The sequence below is a fragment of the Salmo salar genome, chromosome ssa17 (genome assembly GCF_905237065.1).
Source record: "Salmo salar chromosome ssa17, Ssal_v3.1, whole genome shotgun sequence".
NCBI classification, from domain to species: Eukaryota; Metazoa; Chordata; class Actinopteri; order Salmoniformes; family Salmonidae; genus Salmo; species Salmo salar.
In genome coordinates this window covers 71,306,265-71,330,300 of record NC_059458.1, presented here as the reverse complement: position 1 = coordinate 71,330,300, position 24,036 = coordinate 71,306,265, and the positions used below count along the sequence as shown (strand labels likewise).

General features: G+C 44.8%; 1 protein-coding gene across 8 annotated transcripts in view; it reads right to left on the bottom strand.

The window, feature by feature from the left end:
* Window positions 1-24,036, bottom strand: part of LOC106576543 (MICOS complex subunit MIC19) — a 162,107-nt gene that overhangs the window by 50,090 nt on the left and 87,981 nt on the right. For 4 of the 8 annotated variants that reach the window (XM_045700062.1, XM_045700064.1, XM_045700067.1 and 1 more), the window contains 3 exons: window positions 22,396-22,410; window positions 20,866-20,949; window positions 4,921-4,991 (listed from right to left, as the gene is read on the bottom strand). In XM_045700062.1, the coding sequence (XP_045556018.1) occupies window positions 4,921-4,991; window positions 20,866-20,949; window positions 22,396-22,410 (170 nt within the window). The remainder of the gene's footprint in view (window positions 1-4,920; window positions 4,992-20,865; window positions 20,950-22,395; window positions 22,411-24,036) is intronic. The other 4 variants (XM_045700063.1, XM_045700066.1, XM_045700068.1 and 1 more) reach the window with 3 other exon arrangements.

Here is a 24,036-nt window from a genome sequence, read left to right as displayed (position 1 = left end):
TTTCTACTCCTCCTCCTCCTACTGTTTCTTCTACTCCTCCTCCTCCTCCTACTGTTTCTACTCCTGCTCTTCCTCCTACTGTTTCTACTCCTGCTCCTCCTACTGTTTCTTCTACTCCTCCTCCTCCTACTGTTTCTACTCCTCCTCCTCCTACTGTTTCTACTCCTCCTCCTCCTACTGTTTCTACTCCTCCTCCTCCTACTGTTTCTACTCCTCCTCCTCCTACTGTTTCTACTCCTCCTCCTCCTACTGTTTCTACTCCTCCTCCTCCTACTGTTTCTACTCTTCCAACTACTGTTTCTACTCCTCCTCCTCCTACTACTGTTACTTTCTGCTCCTCCTCCTCCTACTACTGTTTCTACTTTTTCTTCTTCTCCTACTCCTCCTACTGTTTCTTCTACTCCTCCCCCTCCTACTGTTTCTACTCCTCCTCCTGTTTCTACTCCTACAACTACTGTTTCTACTCCTCCTCCTCCTACTGTTTCTACTCCTCCTCCTACTGTTTCTACTCCTCCTCCTCCTACTGTTTCTACTCCTCCTCCTCCTACTGTTTCTACTCCTCCTCCTCCTACTGTTTCTACTCCTCCTCCTCCTACTGTTTCTACTCCTCCTCCTCCTACTGTTTCTACTCCTCCTCCTCCTACTGTTTGTACTCCTCCTCCTCCTACTGGTTCTACTCCTCCTCCTCCTACTGGTTCTACTCCTCCTCCTCCTCCTCCTACTGTTTCTACTCCTCCTCCTACTGTTTCTACTCCTCCTCCTACTGTTTCTACTCCTCCTCCTACTGTTTCTACTCCTCCTACTACTGTTTCTACTGTTTCTACTCCTCCTCCTACTGTTTCTACTCCTCCTCCTCCTCCTACTACTCCTCCTACTACTGTTTCTACTGTTTCTACTCCTCCTCCTCCTGTTTCTACTCCTCCTCCTACTGTTTCTACTCCTCCTCCTACTGTTTCTACTCCTCCTCCTCCTCCTACTGTTTCTACTCCTCCTCCTCCTCCTACTGTTTCTACTCCTCCTCCTCCTCCTCCTACTGTTTCTTCTACTCCTCCTCCTCCTACTGTTTCTTCTACTCCTCCTCCTCCTACTGTTTCTACTCCTCCTCCTCCTACTGTTTCTACTACTCCTCCTCCTCCTACTGTTTCTACTCCTCCTCCTCCTCCTACTGTTTCTTCTACTCCTCCCCCTCCTACTGTTTCTTCTACTCCTCCCCCTCCTACTGTTTCTTCTACTCCTCCCCCTCCTACTGTTTCTACTCCTCCTCCTACTGTTTCTACTCCTCCTCCTCCTACTGTTTCTACTCCTCCTCCTCCTACTGTTTCTACTCCTCCTCCTCCTACTGTTTCTTCTACTCCTCCTCCTCCTACTGTTTCTTCTACTCCTCCTCCTCCTACTGTTTCTTCTACTCCTCCCCTCCTACTGTTTCTTCTACTCCTCCCCCTCCTACTGTTTCTTCTACTCCTCCCCCTCCTACTGTTTCTACTCCTCCTCCTCCTACTGTTTCTACTCCTCCTCCTCCTACTGTTTCTTCTACTCCTCCTCCTCCTCCTACTGTTTCTACTCCTCCTCCTCCTCCTACTGTTTCTACTCCTCCTCCTCCTGTTTCTTCTACTCCTCCCCCTCCTACTGTTTCTTCTACTCCTCCTTCTACTGTTTCTACTCCTCCTCCTCCTACTGTTTCTTCTACTCCTCCTTCTACTACTGTTTCTCCTCCTCCTCCTTCTACTGTTTCTTCTACGCCTCCCCCTCCTACTGTTTCTACTCCTCCTCCTCCTACTGTTTCTACTCCTCCTCCTACTGTTTCTACTCCTCCTCCTCCTACTGTTTCTACTCCTCCTCCTCCTACTGTTTCTACTCCTCCTCCTCCTACTACTTTCTGCTCCTCCTCCTCCTACTACTGTTTCTACTCCTCCTCCTACTGTTTCTACTCCTCCTACTACTACTGTTTCTACTCCTCCTTCTACTACTGTTTCTTCTACTCCTCCTCCTACTGTTTCTTCACTCCTCCCTCCTACTGTTTCTACTCCTCCTCCTCCTACTGTTTCTACTCCTCCTCCTCCTACTGTTTCTACTCCTCCTCCTCCTACTGTTTCTACTCCTCTTCCTCCTACTACTTTCTGCTCCTCCTCCTCCTACTACTGTTTCTACTCCTCCTCCTACTGTTTCTACTCCTCCTACTACTACTGTTTCTACTCCTCCTTCTACTACTGTTTCTACTCCTCCTCCTACTGTTTCTACTCCTCCTCCTACTGTTTCTACTCCTCCTCCTCCTACTGTTTCTACTCCTCCTCCTCCTACTGTTTCTACTTCTCCTCCTCCTCCTACTGTTTCTACTCCTCCTCCTCCTACTGTTTCTACTTCTCCTCCTCCTACTACTCTTTCTGCTCCTCCTCCTCCTACTACTGTTTCTACTCCTCCTCCTACTGTTTCTACTTCTCCTCCTCCTACTACTCTTTCTGCTCCTCCTCCTCCTACTCTTTCTCCTCCTCCTCCTCCTACTACTGTTTCTACTCCTCCTACTACTGTTTCTACTCCTCCTACTACTGTTTCTACTCCTCCTACTACTGTTTCTACTCCTCCTACTATTTCTACTCCTACTACTACTACTGTTTCTACTACTGTTTCTACTCCTCCTCCTGCAGGGTTCAAATACCCCAAAAGTGACATCCAAGCATTCAGGCACTATTGTCAATTAATTTGATACCAATAGAGGCGTAACGCTTTCATGCAGGAGGCAACAGTGCTAGGCTATAAGTACAGTATCTATAGGGAAATACATTACTACAGTATTAGCAGGATATCAAACTACTGTTGACCAGAGCCTCAAATGTTATCAAACATTCTATTAATAAAGTCTGTGGGACCAGCGGGGAAATTAAGACGTTGGGCAGAAAGACATTTCTAACTTCATAAGCCCGATTATCATATCAAACCCATGTTAATTCAATCAATTATGTATATTCCTACTCTTTCCCATTTATCTCCAGGGCAGTTTCAACTTTCAGGAAATCAAAAGGCTCTGAGACTAAACATCTGAACGCCAGATACCATCTTATCTCCCTCGTTCATGCACTCTTTCTGTCGTATCGCAATAACGTCCATAGGGACAACTCAGAGACCTCTGTACGCTGCGCTGCACAATACTAAACAAGGTCTTTTCACACTAATACAGATCATGTACACACACACACACACACACACACACACACACACACGCACACACACACACACGCACACACACACGCGCGATGGCACCAAACACACCCAATGAAACCTGATTAGTGTCTACTAGCAGTAACCCTGTCCTCTCTCTCCCTGTCCTCCTGTAACACCAGACCCTCCCGCCATTTCATTAAACCACACACGCACTCACATCCTCCCTCCCCAGCCCCTCTAATCCAATCACAGCCCTGGTAATGCACCTCCCGTAATCCAATCAACCAATCAGGGCGCTTGCCATTGAGACTCCACCATCACGTGACCGCGCTAGATATGTGTTAGCAGTTAGCGCGTTTTGTCGTTCTAATGATATTCCAGCAATGCATTTTCTTAATGCGATTTGGGAAGCCTCAACCCCAGCTCTACCCTTAGCTACCCCAGCGGATGGCTAATCAGTTTCAAGCATTTTGCAGGGAGACAATGATCCTGGCGTTAGCGCCGGCTAATGACAGGCTAACACGATTAGCGCCCCCTTCCCAGACAGAGCCATGGACTCTGGGCCCCATTCGCCCCACCTCCTGTGGACTCCTCATCCACTTTGTTACATTACTATGGAGCCTAATGGTTCCTTATTAGGAGTTATGGAACAGCGATGGACTGGAAATGAGATGTTCTTTAGTTACATGTACGTGATGGTTAATAGGGTCTCTGTGAATCTCACGGACAACCTAACATACAGGGGGGCAAATTGCTAATAGCATTGATGGACAAAGTTGTCTGACACATACAAAGGCATGTTTGTTGAAATATTTTAAAGGATTAGATGCTAGCAAAAAGCATAAGCTGACGCACACCCAAATATGTTGTAGAGGTGCTGACTAACAGAGTAAAATATAAAAAGAAAGTCGCACACTAATTATACTCCCAAACATTTAATGGGTATAGCAACCAACATTTCAGGACGCAGCGCCTTCCTCAGGGTGCTGAAAGCACCTTTGTTGTTGGAATGACTAAGCTGGTTATAGTCTGATAAAGTAGGTGCTCACATAGACACACACCATGGCCGTCACTGCAGCCATTACACATCAGTGTGCACCAGAGAGGGCTCCATTTGACCTGTAACTATCAGTGAGCCACATCATCAACATGAGCTAATAGGGTAGGCTAATCTGGAGCTGATTGAAAGACATGGGTTAGTTAGCATGTGGCTAACGGTAGTACTCTCAGTGGACTGACAAAGCTTTTAATGGTCACTAACAACACTGAAGGGTTGTGTACGGAGAAGAAAAAAAACAGGGAGGGACAACTTGAACTTATCCAATTGGAACGGCTTATTGTAGTTTTCTGATGCAAAACATTCCGTTAAGTTATGCTCTAATGAACAGGACCCGAATATCCAAACCGGACACAAAGTTGACCAACATCCTCTGGACACATCACAAATACAATTCTTAGAATTCTGTGGTGTTCTGTGGACCCCTTTGGAAGTTGGTTAGATGTGCTTGCAGTGTGGCCTACTTTTAAACTGACAGAGTAACCTTGGAAGAAAAGCGATACACTGTTAAAACCTTCATAGCCAACATCAGGTATTGAGCTCTTCATTGCCAACATTAGCCTTGAGGAGGAAGCATTTCAGATGAAAGCCTGTTCATTCTGCAGTGAATGGAGATATTGCCGATGGGGGGGGTGTCTACATTCCTTTATCCAGGATAAGTTGATACACTTCTGGTAATTAAACACAATGACGTGATTTTAACTTACTTGAACTTTGCGTTGATTCCGTCGGCAGCCTTGTGGTAGTTCTCTGTGGTCATCTTGTAGAACTGAGCACTCTGGAGGGAGGGAGAGAGGGGGAGAGACAGAGATATAAAGAGAAAATGTGAGAAAGAGAGAGATGGGAAGAGAGAGAATGAGAGACAGACAAATAAATGCCAAGTCAGAATCAGATTGGGCCTCTTACATGAAACAGTTTATTCCCATCGTCCCTGGGCCTTTCAGGTGGCCTTTATTTGGCAAAAGGAAACTCTCCAGCTGAGACAAGCCTTTTCCCCCTCACACACGCTTCCCAAATGGCACCCTATTCCACAGATTGTGCCCCTGATACACGCTGGTGAAATTTAGCGCCCTATATAGGAAATAGGGTGGTATTTGTGACACACATCTGATAGGCATGTACCCTCCACTACTACACTAGCCCATTAAAACTTGATGGATGGGGATATTGAGGGAGGAACACCATTAAGTAGTTGTGCAGGGGTTTATTTTTTTAATCTGGCTGTATTGCTGAGGGAGTGAGCTGTGTGATCGTTCAGTTTGACGTGTGTGTTCGAGTGTGTCTGTACAGTACCAGTCAAAAGTTTCTTTATTTTTACTATTTTCTACATTGTAAAAAGTGTTAAACAAATCCAAATATTTTTTATTTTAGATTCTTCAAAGTAGCCACCCTTTGCCTTGACGACAGCTTTGCACACTCCTGGCATTCTCACAAGCAGCTTCATGAGGAAGTCACCTAGAATGCATTTCAATTAAACAGGTATGCCTTGTTTATTTGTGGAATTTCTATATTAATGCGTTATAGCCAATCAGTTGTGTTGTGACAAGGTGGGGTTGGTATACAGAAGATAGCCCTATTTGGTAAAAGACCACGTCCATATTAAGGCAAGAACAGCTCAAATAAGCAAAGAGAAATGTCCATCACTACTTTAAGACATGAAGGTCAGTCAATATGGAACATTTTAAGAACTTTGAAAGTTTCTTCAAGTGTAGTCGCAAAAACCATCAAGCGCTATGATGAAACTGGCTCTCATGAGGACCGCCATAGGAAAGGAAGACCCAGAGTTACCTCTGCTGTAGAAGTTCATTAGTTACCAGCCTCAGAAACTGCAGCCCAGATAATTGCTTCAGAGTTCAAGCAACAGACATCTCAACATCACCTGTTCAGAGGAGACCTATATGGTCGAATTTCGGCAAAGAAACCATTACTAAAGGAAACCAATAAGAAGAAGTGACATGATTGGGCCAAGAAACACAAGCAATGGATATTAGACTGGTGGAAACCGCTGTGTCTTTGTGAGACGCAGAGTAGGTGAACGGATGATCTCTGCATGTGGGGTTCCCACCATGAAGCATGGAGATGGTGTGGGGGTGCTTTGCTGGTGACACTGTCAGTGATTTATTTAGAATTTAAAAGGCACACTTAACCAGCATGGCTACCACAGCATTCTTCAGCCATATGCCATCCCATCTGGTTTGCACTTAGTGGGACTATCATTTATTTTTCAACAGGACAATGACCCAAACCACACCTCCAGGCTGTGTAAGGGCTATTTTCCCAAGAAGGAGAGTGATGGACTGCTGCATCAGATCACCCAACCTCAACCCAATTGAGCTTGTTTGGGATGAGTTGGACCGCAGAGTGAAGGAAAAGCAGCCAACAAGTGCTCAGCATATGTGGGAAGTCCTTCAAAACTGTTAGAAAATCATTCCAGGTGAAGCTGGTTGAGAGAATTCCAAGAGTGCGTAAAGCTGTCATCAAGGCAAAGGGTGGCTACTTTGAAGAATCTAAAATATATTTTGATTTGTTAAACCATTTTTTTTGGTTACTACATAATTCCCAATATGTGTTATTTCACAGTTTTGATGTTTTCATTATTATTCTACAATAGTAAAAACAAAAGAAAAACCTTTGAATGAGTAAGTGAGTGCAAACTTTTGACTGGTACTTTATGTGTAAAGTGCCCTCCACTTATACTGGCAAACTTTGTAAATATGAGAAAAACGGCTGTGAAAATTAAGTCTTTTATTCAAAATATTCACAAAAATGTAACCTTTAATTAAAGTAAAATAATTAAAATAAATGTTTTATTCTTATCATAAAACAAATATTTTCCTAAAATATACACTACCGTTCAAAAGTTTGGGGTCACTTAGAAATGTCCTTGTTTTCCATGAAAACATACATGAAATGAGTTGCAAAATTAAAAGGAAAAATAGTCAAGACGTTGATAAGGTTATAAATAATGATTTTTAATTGAAATAATAATTGTGTCCTTCAAACTTTGCTTTCATCAAAGAAACCTACATTTGCAGCAATTACAGCCTTGCAGACCTTTGGCATTCTAGTTGTCAATTTGTTGAGGTAATCTGAAGAGATTTCACCCCATGCTTCCTGAACCACCTCCCACAAGGTTGATAAGCACCTAGGTACCATATTTTTTATTTAACAAGGCAAGTCAGTTAAGAACAAATTCTTATTTACAATGAAGGCCTAGGAACAGTGGATTAATTGCCTTGTTCAGTGGCAGAACGACCGATTTTTACCTCGTCAGCTCAGGGATTCGATCTTGCAACCTTTCGGTTACTTGCCCAACACTCTAACCACAAGGCTACCTGCCGCCCCATATGGTCAACCTGCTCCTACAACAGCTCAATAGGGTTGAGATCCGGTGACTGTGCTGGCCACCCAATTATAGACAGAATACCAGCTGACTGCTTCTTCCCTAAATAGTAATTGCATAGTTTGGAGCTGTGCTTTAGGTAATTGTCCTGTTGTAGGAGGAAATTGGCTCCAATTAAGCGCCATCCACAGGGTATGGCATGGAGTTGCAAAATGGAGTGATAGCCTTACTACTTCCAAGATCCCTTTTACCCTGTACAAATCTCCCACTTTACCACCACCAAAGCAACCCCAGACCATCACATTGCCTCCACCATGCTTGACAGATGGTGTCAAGCACTCCTCCCGCATCTTTTCACTTTTGCTGCGTCCCACGAATGTTCTTCTTTGCGATCAGAACACCTCAAACTTAGATTCTCCTGTCCATAACACTTTTTTCCAATCTTCCTCTGTCCAGTGTCCGTTCTTTTGCCCATCTTAATCTTTTATTTTTATTGGCCAGTCAGAGATATGTCTCTTTCTTTGAAACTCTGCCTAGAATGCCAGCATCCCGGAGTATCCTCTTCACTTTTGACGTTGAGACTGGTGTTTTGCGGGTACTATTTAATGAAGCTGCCAGTTGAGGACAGGTGAGGCGTGGGTTTCTCATACTAGACACATCCAACCACCTCTCCATTTACTGAGGGCCCGTCCAACCACCTCTCCATTTACTGAGGCCCCGTCCAACCACCTCTCCATTTACCGAGGCCCCGTCCAACCACCTCTCCATTTACCGAGGCCCCGTCCAACCACCTCTCCATTTACTGAGGCCCCGTCCAACCACCTCTCCATTTACTGAGGCCCCGTCCAACCACCTCTCCATTTACTGAGGCCCCGTCCAACCACCTCTCCATTTACTGACGCCCCGTCCAACCACCTCTCCATTTACTGAGGCCCCGTCCAACCACCTCTCCATTTACTGAGGCCCCGTCCAATCACCTCTCCATTTACTGACGCCCCATCCAATCACCACTCACCAATAATCTCTCACTTCACTAGCAAATCTTCCAATTAAAAAGTAACCGAGTTGTCAGACCGGCTAAGAGTTCTATGTGAATGGCATGACTAGAACTTAACCAGTGTGTTTGAGATTTAACCAACGTTAGTGCAGACTATCCAGTCAGGGAACCATCAGTGGCAGTTTCCTCAATGTCACTGACATTAAGACTAGGATTTAACCAGTGTGTTTGTCTGTGTGTGTGTGTAACAGCGGTTGCTAGAATGTGGTGTTGGTCTCTGTGTTGAATACTAAGTGACTAATAATAATAACAACAACAACAACAACAACAACAGGATAAGTCGTAGCGCTGCCACTAATCAGAACCCTAATCCATCAGGAAGCACAAACGGCCAGTGATTGCAGGGCCAGCGGGTGCACACACACACACACACACACACACACACACACACACACACACACACACACACACACACACACACACACACACACACACACACACACACACACACACACACAGAAAGACAGAAAAAAAGCAGACACACGCCTACAGCCTGTGCATGGAGACAGAGTGGAAGACAGAGTAGCATACAGTGTAATTTGTGAGGCTGTTGTGTGTGATTAACGAGTGGGGCTCAAATTGTGATTTCCTGCTGTCCTCCTAACTGATTTAGAGGGCAGCAGAGCCCCTCAATCAGTAGGAACGATAGGACCTGACCACCCTCGGGTTGATTTGGGTGTAACACGTCACCAACTCCAAAATCTACTATTTTGGGAGAAAAATACCTCTATTATGGTTCAGAACCAATTGGGCTTGATTGGTGTAACACTAAACAGAAATAAGCAGTCTATTTTAGAATAGCCTGCTTCTCGTGGTTTCTAAGCTATAAATCGGTCATTTTTGGTCTGCAAAACAGACTTCCTGGACTGTTCACAGAGCACCCTCATCCTTTTGATTTCTATTTACATCCCTGGGAGAGCTTTACTTGTCTGGTGGTAAATAAGGCCGGTGGGGGTGTCATAGACAAATGAAGTCATTATGGCTAATGCACTCGGGTGATACAGAGAAGAGTAAGGAACAGAACCGGTGTGTCCAATTAAAAAGCCCTCTCCACCACTTTTAATGAGCAAAACAAAATAACTTTGTTAATGGTTATCTGTTCCCTGGCAGGGAGGCGAGGTGAAGACCCCGCTGCGTTGGACGGCCCAGCGGCTTGTTACTAAAGGAATGACTAGAGGGAGCGCCACCATATAAAACCCTGAGACTGGCAAACATGGGGAAACGGGGATGGCGGCCTGTTGAGTCCATCCCTCTAACATCCTAGGGACAGCGGGAGGCACCGCGGAGACATGATAGACGGCTAGCTCTGCTATGGTGAATTAAGGACTCCGATGAGCTTGTAACACCGCCAGCCGTTGTAACACCGCCAGCCGTTGTAACACCGCCAGCCGTTGTAACACCGCCAGCCGTTGTAACTTTTCCTAGCCACGTGCTTCTACATCTGCATTGCTTGCTGTTTGTAGTTTTGGCTGGGTTTCTGTATAAGCACTTTGTGACATCAGCTGATGTAAAAAGGGCTTTATAAATACATTTGATTGACTGATTGTTACACTGTTAGCCATTGTTACACTGTTAGCCATTGTTACACTGTTAGCCATTGTTACACTGTTAGCCATTGTTACACTGTTAGCCATTTCACTTCAAAGGGGATACATCAGGGACATGTGTATGGAAGTTGGCTCCTAGGTTGATCTGAATGCAGAACTTTTCTCTGTCAGGTTAGGCCCTTTGCATGTGTGTGTAGGCATGCATGTGTTCGACTACAGTACTTGCATCTCACACACTCTGAGGGTCAGTGTGTGTGTGTGTGTGTGTGTGTGTGTGTGTGTGTGTGTGTGTGTGTGTGTGTGTGTGTGTGTATGTGAGAGTGGGGACAGCTCCTGCTGCGTTGTCCTATCTGCTGATAATGCTACAGTAATTAAATGAGAGCGAAAGGAGAGAGCGAGAGACACACACACACACACACACACACACAACACGCCTGGCTCCCGCTGCTACACACCGTGACTGAAGGACCTGACTGATAATGTCCCCACTACACTTCTACTGCAGAGTCCTAATAATGTCACTTCTCTCACTGTGACTTATGGCTGGCAACACCCCATCAACTGGAGCTGGCCTACTGTGTGAACTTGTTGACTTGACCGGTTAAGGGAACGTCCTGCCTGGCCTACTGTGTGAACTTGACCGGTTAAGGGAACGTCCTGCCTGGCCTACTGTGTGAACTTGACCGGTTAAGGGAACGTCCTGCCTGGCCTACTGTGTGAACTTGTTGACTTGACCGGTTAAGGGAACGTCCTGCCTGGCCTACTGTGTGAACTTGACTGGTTAAGGGAACTGGGATTGATACAAACTTGTTTTGAAGTTCCTATTATGTGATGGTTTTAGACAAGTTATTCAGATCCACTGGATCCAAGCGGCTGCTATTTAACTAATATGTCATGTGTTCACATCTAAAATGGTTTAGTTAGGGGAATGGGGAGATCATACATTTGGCTTTGGAGGGTAAAAAGTATCTAGAGCTCCTGTTACTGAGAAGGACCAGCCAACGCTTCTATACTGTGACAGTATGTTTAAGACCACACCAGCGATTCCAGCAGGTAACACACGTTGTTGCTCTGTTGTCGTTCGTTCCACATACATTTTAAAAGTCCTTTAAATCATTTGGTCTAGTCTCTACACTGCCTGAGTCTCAGTATGATGCAGACTCATAGAAGGCTGGGAGTCATTGAAAAGTAAAAGACACATTGTCATGCTACGAGTACAGATACTTCTGCTCCCAGTTAGAAAAAGTATTGATCAGGCGGAGAATAGGAGCTATTACTGAGACTAAACACTCCATCTCTGTATCTCTTTCCCTTTCACACAGGAGTTTTACTTTACTTGAAGGACTGTGAGGTGGCAATTGTAACGGTGATTGTCCCCCCAACGCGGGGCGAGAGGAAAATCCAATTCCATCAATAGAGATGGACTAGAGCGAGCAAAAGAGATGAACATGAAGAAAAAAAATGTGAGAAGAGCGAGAGAGAGAGAGAGAGACAAAGAAAAAGGAAAAAGGAATGAGAGGCTCATTCTCAACACGAGGAACAAAACTGAAAAACAGGGAAAGAAAAAGAGAAAAAAACGCATGAAGTGCAGATTGTTAAATATGAGATTGTTTTACAGCAGATATTGAGTGAAAATGTAATCTATATATATATATATTGTTTTCAGAGTAAATTTGGCCGCTGTGGCCAATGAGCACAGCCATGGTGCGCTGAGCTGTCCAGGCCCTGGTGATGGCCTGTCACTAGGAACCCTCTGATGAATGGCTGTGTTGAATTGAAAGAGACGTAATATATATCAGACTTTTATTCTCTCTGTGTGTGTTTGGTTTAGAGGGTGTGTGTGTGTGTGTACACGGGAGAGAGAAAGAGAGATGCTGTGAGCAGCCAGGAGAGAAAAAGAGAGAGAGAGAGCGAGAGAGAGATAGAAGGGTATAGTGAGAGAGGGCTAAAGGTTATGACAGAAGAATATGAGCGAGTGACAAAGACAGCAGGAGAGAGGGAGATGAAAGAGGTAGGAGACCAAGACAGAGAAAAGGACAGAGCTGGACAGAGCTGGGAAAGGAAGAAGAGAGGCTGTTAAGAAGATTCTAACCAACAGCAACTCCAGCAGTTTGCCTGAGCGATTCACAGCAAGACAACATGCAATACGCCCGCCATTGATCCACAAGTCACACACAGAATAACACAAACTCTCATAACGACACACACAAACACACAATAGACTCACATTTGTTTTTCTGACAGTTCCAGTCTAGTGTGCCACCATTTCAATGACTTTTAAATAAAAGACCCCCCAATGAAGCTATCCAATAAAGAGGATTGATGAACCAAAACAAGCATGTATGCTGCTTGTGCAGTGCCTTCAGGAAGTATTCACACCCCTTGACTTCTCCCACATTCTGTTGTGTTACAGCACAAATGTAAAATTGATTAGATTCAGATTTTTTCCTCACAGTACCCCATAATGTCAAAGTAGAAATATGCTTTTTGAATTTTTTTTACAAATATATATAAAAAGGTGAAATGTCTTGAGTCAATAAGTATTCAACCCCTTTGTTATGGCAAACCTAAATAAGTTCAGGAGTAAAAATTTGCTTAACAAGTCACATAATAAGCTGCATGGAATCACTGTGTGTGCAAAAATAGTGTTTATCATGATTTTTGAATGACTTCCTCATCTCTGTACCTCAGTTGAGCAGTGAATTTCAAACACCGATTCAACCACAAACACCAGGGAGGTTTTCCAATGCCACGCAAATATGGGCACCTATTGGTAGATGGGTAAAAAAAAAAAATCAAATAATAATCAGACATTGAATATCCCTTTGAGCATGGTGAAGTTATTAATTACACTTTGAATGGTGTATCAATACACCCTTCCGGAAAGGAAGGAAACCGCTCAGGGATTTCACCACGAAGCCAATGGTGACTTTAAAACAGTTTCAGAGTTTAATGACTGTGATAGGAGAGAACTGAGGATGGATCAACATTGTAGTTACTCCACAATACTAACCTAAATGACAGAGTGAAAAGAAGGAAACCTGTACAGAATAAAACATATTCCAAAACATGCATCCTGTTCACAATAAGGCACTAAAGTAAATCTAAAGAAATTAACTTCATGTCCTGAATATAAAGCGTTATGTTTGGGGCAAATCCAACACATCACTGAGTGCCACTCTTCATATTTTCAAGCATGGTGGTGACGGCATCATATTATGGGTATGCTTGTCATCGGCAAGGACTAGGGAGTTTCCCAACAGACACTGGGAGACAAATTCACCTTTCAGCAAGACAATAACCTAAAACACAAGGCCAAATATACACTGGAGTTGCTTACCAAGATGACATTGAATGTTCCTGAGTGGCCTAGTTACAGTTTTAGCTTAAATCAGCTTGAAAATCTATGGCAAGACTTGAAAATGGCTCAGCTGGTAGAGCATGGCACTTACAACGCCAGGTGTGGATTTGATTCCCACGGGGGACCAGTATGAAAAAGGAAGGAAATGTCTGCACTCACTACTGTAAGTCGCTCTGGGACAGACCGTCTGCTAAAGCGACTAAAATGTAAACAACCAACTTGACAGAGCTCGAAGAATTTTTTAAAAGAACAAATGTGAAAATATTGTACAATCAAGGTGTGCAAAGCTGTTAGACATACCCAGCAAGACTCACAGCTATAATCACTGCCAAAGGTGATCATAGCATGTATTGATTCAGGGGGTTGAATACTTATCAATTTTTTTTAACATTTATTTTACCTTTATTTAACAAGGCAAGTCAGTTATGAACAAATTCTTATTTTCAATGACGGTCTAGGAACAGTGGGTTAAATGCCTTGTTCAAGGGCAAGATTTTTACCTTGTCAGCTCGGGGATTCGATCTAGCAACCTTCGGATACTGGTCCAACGCTCTAACCACTAGGCTACCTGCTGCCCCAGGATAGCCTAGTGGTTAGAGCATTAAATGAAGATGGTGTTGAATTTTTCATAAATGTTTTACAAATGTTAGAATTATTCTTCCACTTCAACATTGCAGAGTATTTTTTGTAGAATGTTGAAAAGAAAAAGACAATTAAATCCCACTTTGTAACAACAAGACGTAGTAAAAGTCAAGGGGTGTGAATACTTTGAAGGCTCTGTATGTGACAGGTCCGTTAAATGGAAGCAAGCATTTGGGGCCGGTGACATTTATCATATCTATCATATTAATACTGTTCTATAAATGTATAGGACCGAAGCTCACTGGTGTTCAGCACATCCACTCCCCTGTCCCCTCTTCTCCCGCCAGCCCCCTTTCACTCCCTATTCATCCCTCCCTCTCTCCACCCTCTCCCTTTCTCCTCCCTCCCCTCTCCCTACCTCTCTCCCTACCTCTCTCCCCCTCCTTCTCCTCTCCCTGTCTCCCGCTCCTCATGATGTGTGAAAGTGATTTGTTGTCACAGTGTGGGGATATTGAGCTGGGACCATATAGCTGATGGATGGCCACCTGTCGGGTCAATAAGAGCTTACATTAGTAGTAGCACTAGTCTCAGATCAGTTCTATGATCACAGCTCCCACTGGATCCTACACATAGCAGCATGGCACCAACTGTTCTCCAGCCAGCTGTATTACTCATGACTTTCATCAACTCATCTCTGCTCATGTCTTTGTGCCATCAGCATTGCAGCCTTTACTGTGTTTTATAGTAATCCAACAACCAATCTAACCAACATTATTCCAATGTTTTCAATCAAACATTGTACCAGATAAGGATAGTCCAAAATGGCCTTGTGGCCTTAAAATAAAGCTAAAACCATGTCTTCTGTAGTCACTGTGAGAAAATGTTTTCCCCCCTAACAGCTTAATGTTTTCTCTTATTCCTACATGTACCATCACATGGATATTGGCCTATAGTATTTCTAACTACTGGTTTATTATTCTGTTGCAATAGTATTTCTAACTACTGGTTTATTATTTTGTTGCTATAGTATTTCTAACTAGTGGTTTATTATTTTGTTGCTATAGTATTTCTAACTACTGGTTTATTATTTTGTTGCTATAGTATTTCTAACTACTGGTTTATTATTTTGTTGCTATAGTATTTCTAACTACTGGTTTATTATTTTGTTGCTATAGTATTTCTAACTAGTGGTTTATTATTTTGTTGCTATAGTATTTCTAACTAGTGGTTTATTATTTTGTTGCTATAGTATTTCTAACAACTGGTTTATTATTTTGTTGCTATAGTATTTCTAACTACTGGTTTATTATTTTGTTGCTATAGTATTTCTAACTAGTGGTTTATTATTTTGTTGCTATAGTATTTCTAACTAGTGGTTTATTATTTTGTTGCTATAGTATTTCTAACTACTGGTTTATTATTTTGTTGCTATAGTATTTCTAACTAGTGGTTTATTATTTTGTTGCTATAGTATTTCAAACTAGTGGTTTATTATTCTGTTGCTACAGTGTTTCCAAGGGAGAGAGGTTACAGGTGAAAACAGTGTTGATATTGATCTGCTATTCTTTGTTAATGATTTATTGATGGCCAGACTTGTCAAGCATCATTAAATAAGACCTCCTCTCCACTCTACTACTTCACAGAGACACTACCATACTCCAAGTAACTGTCAACTGTCCCAACTGTCCATAGGACCAGGACTTTTCATATGTACGTGAAGTGACCAGGAACAACACCTAGCATTTGGTAAACAAATAGTTTGACCACCAACTCCTTTAGGGTTGTCCTTGGGTGCTGTGAGGGTGTTGGTACAGCCATTGTTGCGCTATTCTTTCCCAGCTTGAAGAGATGTCTTATGGAGTAGAGTGAGCTTGTCAGTAGGCAGGCAAATCTTTTTGCAGACAAAGTGTTTGACCCCTGTTCCCACCACTACGATGCAGATTATGTGTGTGCGTGCATGTGTGGGCTTTCTTATTCATTAGAGTGCATATCTGACTTAAATCAGTATGACACTGTACATAAGGAGACAAACAGTTTGGACCCCTATACCCTTCATTACGACACTAACCCAACTGGGAACAGTGTGAAGACTAATTGTCAGATTATTTTAGGGGACAAACTTATACAAAGCAAAGTATCAGACCTCTCCTCCCTATCTAAAGGGGACAACACATTGGGAAACAGCGTGGGGGTGTCAGTTTAAGTGCACTAAACAAGGTATTTGACCCCTCGTACCCTCCCTAGGGGACATATCTGACTGAGAACAGCAGCATGGTCTGTCTGTACGGGCCAGATCTCACACTATGTGTGTGTGTGTGTGTGTGTGTGTGTGTGTGTGTGTGTGTGTGTGTGTGTGTGTGTGTGTGTGTGTGAGAGATTTGACCTCTCATCTTTAGCTGGAGGGGGAGAAGAGAGCGCGAGAGATCACACTGGCAGCAGCATGAGGTTTTCACTTTGAGCACGGATACCAAGGCCAGTTGGACAGCAGTGGCAGAGAAAAAGGGAGAGAAAGTGTTGGTGTTTCCCCTCATCTTTAGTCTGATAACACCGTAGGGGCTTATGGTGTAGAGCGAGAGGGGGGAGCGAGCGAGGAGGGAGGGAGCGAGGACGCAGAGCTGCAGAGAAAACTGTTTCTCTATCAAACGTTCCCTCAGGCAGCAGAGATGGTGTGAGGTGTGATGCAGACTCCGTATGGTGTAGTGGTGTTACAGTGTAATGCTGAGTGGAGTGAAACAAGCTGTTTTAAGTAGGGTGTATGCTGATTAGATATAATGTGCTGTCTAGAGCACTACTGGATAATGTGCTGTATAGAGCACTACTGGATAATGTGCTGTGTAGTGGGCTGTACAGAGCACTACTGGATAATGTGCTGTACAGAGCACTACTGGATAATGTGCTGTATAGAGCACTACTGGATAATGTGCTGTGTAGTGGGCTGTACAGAGCACTACTGGATAATGTGCTGTGTAGTGGGCTGTATAGAGCACTACTGGATAATGTGCTGTGTAGTGGGCTGTATACAGCACTACTGGATAATGTGCTGTGTAGTGGGCTGTACAGAGCACTACTGGATAATGTGCTGTGTAGTGGGCTGTACAGAGCACTACTGGATAATGTGCTGTGTAGTGGGCTGTACAGAGCACTACTGGATAATGTGCTGTGTAGTGGGCTGTATAGAGCACTACTGGATAATGTGCTGTGTAGTGGGCTGTAAAGAGCACTACTGGATAATGTGCTGTGTAGTGGGCTGTACAGAGCACTACTGGATAATGTGCTATGTAGTGGGCTGTACAGAGCACTACTGGATAATGTGCTGTGTAGTGGGCTGTACAGAGCACTACTGGATAATGTGCTGTGTAGTGGGCTGTATAGAGCACTACTGGATAATGTGCTGTGTAGTGGGCTGTATAGAGCACGAGTGGATAATGTGCTGTGTAGTGGGTTGTATAGAGCACTACTGGATAATGTACTGTCTAGAGCACTACTGGATAATGTGCTGCGCAAACTACTGATAATGTGCTGCGTAGTGGGCTGTACAGAGCACTACTGGATAATGTGCTGTCTAGAGCACTACTGGATAATGTGCTGTGTAGTGGGCTGTACAGAGCACTACTGGATAATGTGCTGAGTAGTGGGCTGTACAGAGCACTACTGCATAATGTGCTGTTTAGTGGGCTGTATAGAGCACGACTGGATAATGTGCTGTGTAGTGGGCTGTATAGAGCACTACTGCATAATGTGCTGTGTAGTGGGCTGTACAGAGCACTACTGGAGAATGTGCTGTGTAGTGGGCTGTATAGAGCACTACTGGAGAATGTGCTGTGTAGTGGGCTGTATAGAGCACTACTGGATAATGTGCTGTGTAGTGGGCTGTATAGAGCACTACTGGAGAATGTGCTGTGTAGTGGGCTGTATAGAGCACTACTGGATAATGTGCTGTGTAGTGGGTTGTATAGAGCACTACTGGATAATGTGCTGTATAGAGCACTACTGGATAATGTGCTGTATAGAGCACTACTGGATAATGTGCTGTGTAGTGGGCTGTACAGAGCACTACTGCATAATGTGCTGTTTAGTGGGCTGTATAGAGCACGACTGGATAATGTGCTGTGTAGTGGGCTGTATAGAGCACTACTGCATAATGTGCTGTGTAGTGGGCTGTACAGAGCACTACTGGAGAATGTGCTGTGTAGTGGGCTGTATAGAGCACTACTGGAGAATGTGCTGTGTAGTGGGCTGTATAGAGCACTACTGGATAATGTGCTGTGTAGTGGGCTGTATAGAGCACTACTGGATAATGTGCTGTGTAGTGGGCTGTATAGAGCACTACTGGATAATGTGCTGTGTAGTGGGCTGTATAGAGCACTACTGGATAATGTGCTGTGTAGTGGGCTGTATAGAGCACGAGTGGATAATGTGCTGTGTAGTGGGTTGTATAGAGCACTACTGGATAATGTACTGCGTAGTGGGCTGTACAGAGCACTACTGGATAATGTGCTGTGTAGTGGGCTGTATAGAGCACTACTGGATAATGTGCTGTCTAGAGCACTACTGGATAATGTGCTGTGTAGTGGGCTGTACAGAGCACTACTGGATAATGTGCTGTGTAGTGGGCTGTACAGAGCACTACTGCATAATGTGCTGTTTAGTGGGCTGTATAGAGCACGACTGGATAATGTGCTGTGTAGTGGGCTGTATAGAGCACTACTGCATAATGTGCTGTGTAGTGGGCTGTACAGAGCACTACTGGAGAATGTGCTGTGTAGTGGGCTGTATAGAGCACTACTGGAGAATGTGCTGTGTAGTGGGCTGTATAGAGCACTACTGGATAATGTGCTGTGTAGTGGGCTGTATAGAGCACTACTGGATAATGTGCTGTGTAGTGGGCTGTATAGAGCACTACTGGATAATGTGCTGTGTAGTGGGTTGTATAGAGCACTACTGGATAATGTGCTGTATAGAGCACTACTGGATAATGTGCTGTATAGAGCACTACTGGATAATGTGCTGTGTAGTGGGCTGTACAGAGCACTACTGCATAATGTGCTGTTTAGTGGGCTGTATAGAGCACGACTGGATAATGTGCTGTGTAGTGGGCTGTATAGAGCACTACTGCATAATGTGCTGTGTAGTGGGCTGTACAGAGCACTACTGGAGAATGTGCTGTGTAGTGGGCTGTATAGAGCACTACTGGAGAATGTGCTGTGTAGTGGGCTGTATAGAGCACTACTGGATAATGTGCTGTGTAGTGGGCTGTATAGAGCACTACTGGATAATGTGCTGTGTAGTGGGCTGTATAGAGCACTACTGGATAATGTGCTGTGTAGTGGGCTGTATAGAGCACTACTGGATAATGTGCTGTGTAGTGGGCTGTATAGAGCACGAGTGGATAATGTGCTGTGTAGTGGGTTGTATAGAGCACTACTGGATAATGTACTGTCTAGAGCACTACTGGATAATGTGCTGCGTAGTGGGCTGTACAGAGCACTACTGGATAATGTGCTGTGTAGTGGGCTGTATAGAGCACTACTGGATAATGTGCTGTCTAGAGCACTACTGGATAATGTGCTGTGTAGTGGGCTGTACAGAGCACTACTGGATAATGTGCTGTGTAGTGGGCTGTACAGAGCACTACTGCATAATGTGCTGTTTAGTGGGCTGTATAGAGCACGACTGGATAATGTGCTGTGTAGTGGGCTGTATAGAGCACTACTGCATAATGTGCTGTGTAGTGGGCTGTACAGAGCACTACTGGAGAATGTGCTGTGTAGTGGGCTGTATAGAGCACTACTGGAGAATGTGCTGTGTAGTGGGCTGTATAGAGCACTACTGGATAATGTGCTGTGTAGTGGGCTGTATAGAGCACTACTGGATAATGTGCTGTGTAGTGGGCTGTATAGAGCACTACTGGATAATGTGCTGTGTAGTGGGTTGTATAGAGCACTACTGGATAATGTGCTGTATAGAGCACTACTGGATAATGTGCTGTATAGAGCACTACTGGATAATGTGCTGTGTAGTGGGCTGTACAGAGCACTACTGCATAATGTGCTGTTTAGTGGGCTGTATAGAGCACGACTGGATAATGTGCTGTGTAGTGGGCTGTATAGAGCACTACTGCATAATGTGCTGTGTAGTGGGCTGTACAGAGCACTACTGGATAATGTGCTGTGTAGTGGGTTGTATAGAGCACTACTGGATAATGTGCTGTATAGAGCACTACTGGATAATGTGCTGTATAGAGCACTACTGGATAATGTGCTGTGTAGTGGGCTGTACAGAGCACTACTGCATAATGTGCTGTTTAGTGGGCTGTATAGAGCACGACTGGATAATGTGCTGTGTAGTGGGCTGTATAGAGCACTACTGCATAATGTGCTGTGTAGTGGGCTGTACAGAGCACTACTGGAGAATGTGCTGTGTAGTGGGCTGTATAGAGCACTACTGGAGAATGTGCTGTGTAGTGGGCTGTATAGAGCACTACTGGATAATGTGCTGTGTAGTGGGCTGTATAGAGCACTACTGGATAATGTGCTGTGTAGTGGGCTGTATAGAGCACTACTGGATAATGTGCTGTGTAGTGGGCTGTATAGAGCACTACTGGATAATGTGCTGTATAGAGCACTACTGGATAATGTGCTATGTAGTGGGCTGTACAGAGCACTACTGGATAATGGCTGTGTAGTGGGCTGTATAGAGCACTACTGGATAATGTGCTATGTAGTGTACTAAGTAGTACGCTGGGTGATAGTGTTCCCTTACCCTGTCCTCCAGCCTGGCAACCTGTTCCCTGTAGAAGGCATCCTGTTTCTTCAGTTCCTGGTCTCTGAGCTCCAGCTGCTTGGCCTACACACACGAAAGAGAGAGGAGAGGGGAGAGAAGAGAGATCAGAGGAGAGAAAGGAGAGGCGAAAGAAGAGAGGAGGAGAGAAAGGAGAGAGAAAAGGGAAGAGAGAGAGGGGAGACATTACTAGAGCATTCAGTCAACCATGGACACAGGACACACTCGGGATAACTCAGTCAACAGCAGTTACAGAACACAAAAAATGGATAACACACTTTCCATTACCAGAGCCATGAGTGGATGTGGACGTGGGGTATTGGGGCATGGGTTATTGGGAAGTGATGGGGGATGCAGGAAGAGACAGCCCTCTCACTCATAGCCTTCTGCTACTTTCAAGGATATCGGTGTGTGTGTGTGTGTGTGTGTGTGTGTGTGTGTAGCCACACTACAGTCTGACAGGGGAGATAGCATCAGACCAGGACAATGGAAGGCCTGCTCTCTTTATTTATGACACTGTGATACCAGTACTGCTCTTTTCTACAGTGACCTTCAATAAACACCCATCTGATCTCCCCTATGATACCAGACTGTCAGCTCTGAGGAAATCAACCTCACAGCCTACACAAGACCCTATACACTAAACTGCCAGAGGAATATATGAGTGAGTGAGAGATGGGGTGCAAGAGAGAGAGAGATGGGGAGCGAGAGAGAGAGAGATGGGGAGCGAGAGAGAGATGGGGGAGAGAGAGAGAGATGGGGGAGAGAGAGAGAGATGGGGAGAGAGAGAGATGGGGGAGAGAGAGAGATGGGGAGCGAGAGAGAGAGATGGGGAGTGAGCGAGAGAGAGATGGGGAGCGAGAGAGAGAGAGAGAGAGAGAGATGGGGAGCGAGAGAGAGAGAGAGAGAGGGAGAGAGATGGGGAGCGAGAGGGAGAGAGATGGGGAGCGAGAGAGAGAGAGAGAGAGAGATGGGGAGCGAGAGGGAGAGAGATGGGGAGCGAGAGGGAGAGAGATGGGGAGCGAGAGGGAGAGAGATGGGGAGCGAGAGGGAGAGAGATGGGGAGCGAGAGGGAGAGAGATGGGGAGCGAGAGAGAGAGATGGGGAGCGAGAGAGAGAGAGAGAGAGATGGGGAGCGAGAGGGAGAGAGATGGGAGCGAGAGGGAGAGAGATGGGGAGAGAGAGAGAGAGAGATGGGGGGAGAGAGAGAGAGAAAAAGAGAGAAAAAGAGAGATGGGGAGAGAGAGAGAGATGGGGAGAGAGAGAGAGAGAGAGAGAGAGAGAGAGAGAAAGAGATGGGGAGCGAGAGAAAGAGATGGGGAGCGAGAGGGAGAGAAAGAGATGGGGAGCGAGAGAAAGAGATGGGGAGCGAGAGGGAGAGAAAGAGATGGGGAGCAACGGGGAGAGAAAGAGATGGGGAGCGAGAGGGAGAGATGGGGAGCGAGAGGGAGAGAAAGAGATGGGGAGCGAGAGGGAGAGAAAGAGATGGGGAGCTCCGCGCTCCAGTCTTACCTTCCGTGTAATCTCCTGAAGACAGGAAGCATTTAAAGAGAACAAGAGGGAGAAAGAAAGGCAGAGAGCAGAGTGCTGATAAAACGTTGAACATCTCCAAAATGACATTTCAACTGGTTTAGTATTCAAAAGCTGGGAGTGACTGACCACCACAACGCTTTATGCTTGAGCAAACACAAACTCATGTTTACTCATTCTCTCTCTATCTTTCACACATACAGATGTAGGATCTTAATTTGATCTATAGTCACAGCTAAAATAATCCAGCAGCAACAGGATTTGAACGTTTAGTCCATAATGTTGCTTGATCGGTGGTTAGGCTATTAGCTGGACAAAAGTTGGCTACATGAAAAGTGCAATACTGTTAATATAACCGTGTGTTAGCGTTGGTTTTCAGTTAAAGCTGCAATAACTAACTTTTCCTGTCTACACCAGGGGTATTCAACACTTACCCTACGAGGTTTGGAGCCTGCTGGTTTTCTATTCTATCTGGTCATTAATTTCACACTACTGGTGTCCCAGGTCTAAAATCAGTCCCTGATCAGAGGGAAACAATTAAAAAATGCAATGGAACTGACTTCCAGAGTTGAGTTTGAGAGCTCTATAGTATACTTGCTTGTTTTGTCACATAGTACGCCTAAGTTCAGTCTATGAGAATTATAGCAACCAGGAAATGGTGGAGCAATGTCTGCATAGAGCATCTTTAATTTATGGAAATCACGAAACTCATCTGCATTTCCTGCAAATTCTCAGCAACAAAAGAGTGATTAAATTAAGATCCTACATCTATATACGCATTCAAATCCACATTCAAAATAACACACACACACACACACACACACACACACACACACACATTCCTCCTTCACAATTCTCCACTGTAACCATCACCAGCCCTTAGGTCAAGTCAAAGCCAATATAACCACTGTACCTATTGAGTCCTGTTGTGAAGGTGACAGCTACTATTCTACTGAGGGCCGTTGTGAAGGTAACAGCTACTATTCTACTGAGGGCCGTTGTGAAGGCGACAGCTACTATTCTACTGAGGGCCGTTGTGAAGGTGACAGCTACTATTCTACTGAGGGCCGTTGTGAAGGCGACAGCTACTATTCTACTGAGGGCCGTTGTGAAGGTGACAGCTACTATTCTACTGAGGGCCGTTGTGAAGGTGACAGCTACTATTCTACTGAGGGCCGTTGTGAAGGCGACAGCTACTATTCTACTGAGGGCTGTTGTGAAGGTAACAGCTACTATTCTACTGAGGGCCGTTGTGAAGGTGACAGCTACTATTCTACTGAGGGCCGTTGTGAAGGTAACAGCTACTATTCTACTGAGGGCCGTTGTGAAGGCGACAGCTACTATTCTACTGAGGGCCGTTGTAAAGGTAACAGCTACTATTCTACTGAGGGCCGTTGTGAAGGCGACAGCTACTATTCTACTGAGGGCCGTTGTGAAGGTAACAGCTACTATTCTACTGAGGGCCGTTGTGAAGGCGACGGCTACTATTCTACTGAGGGCCGTTGTAAAGGTAACAGCTACTATTCTACTGAGGGCCGTTGTGAGGCTCAGGGTCAGTCAGAATTCCACTGCATATAATAGTGAAGCCACAGTCTCAATAGCCTATAGGGGACCTATTCTGAC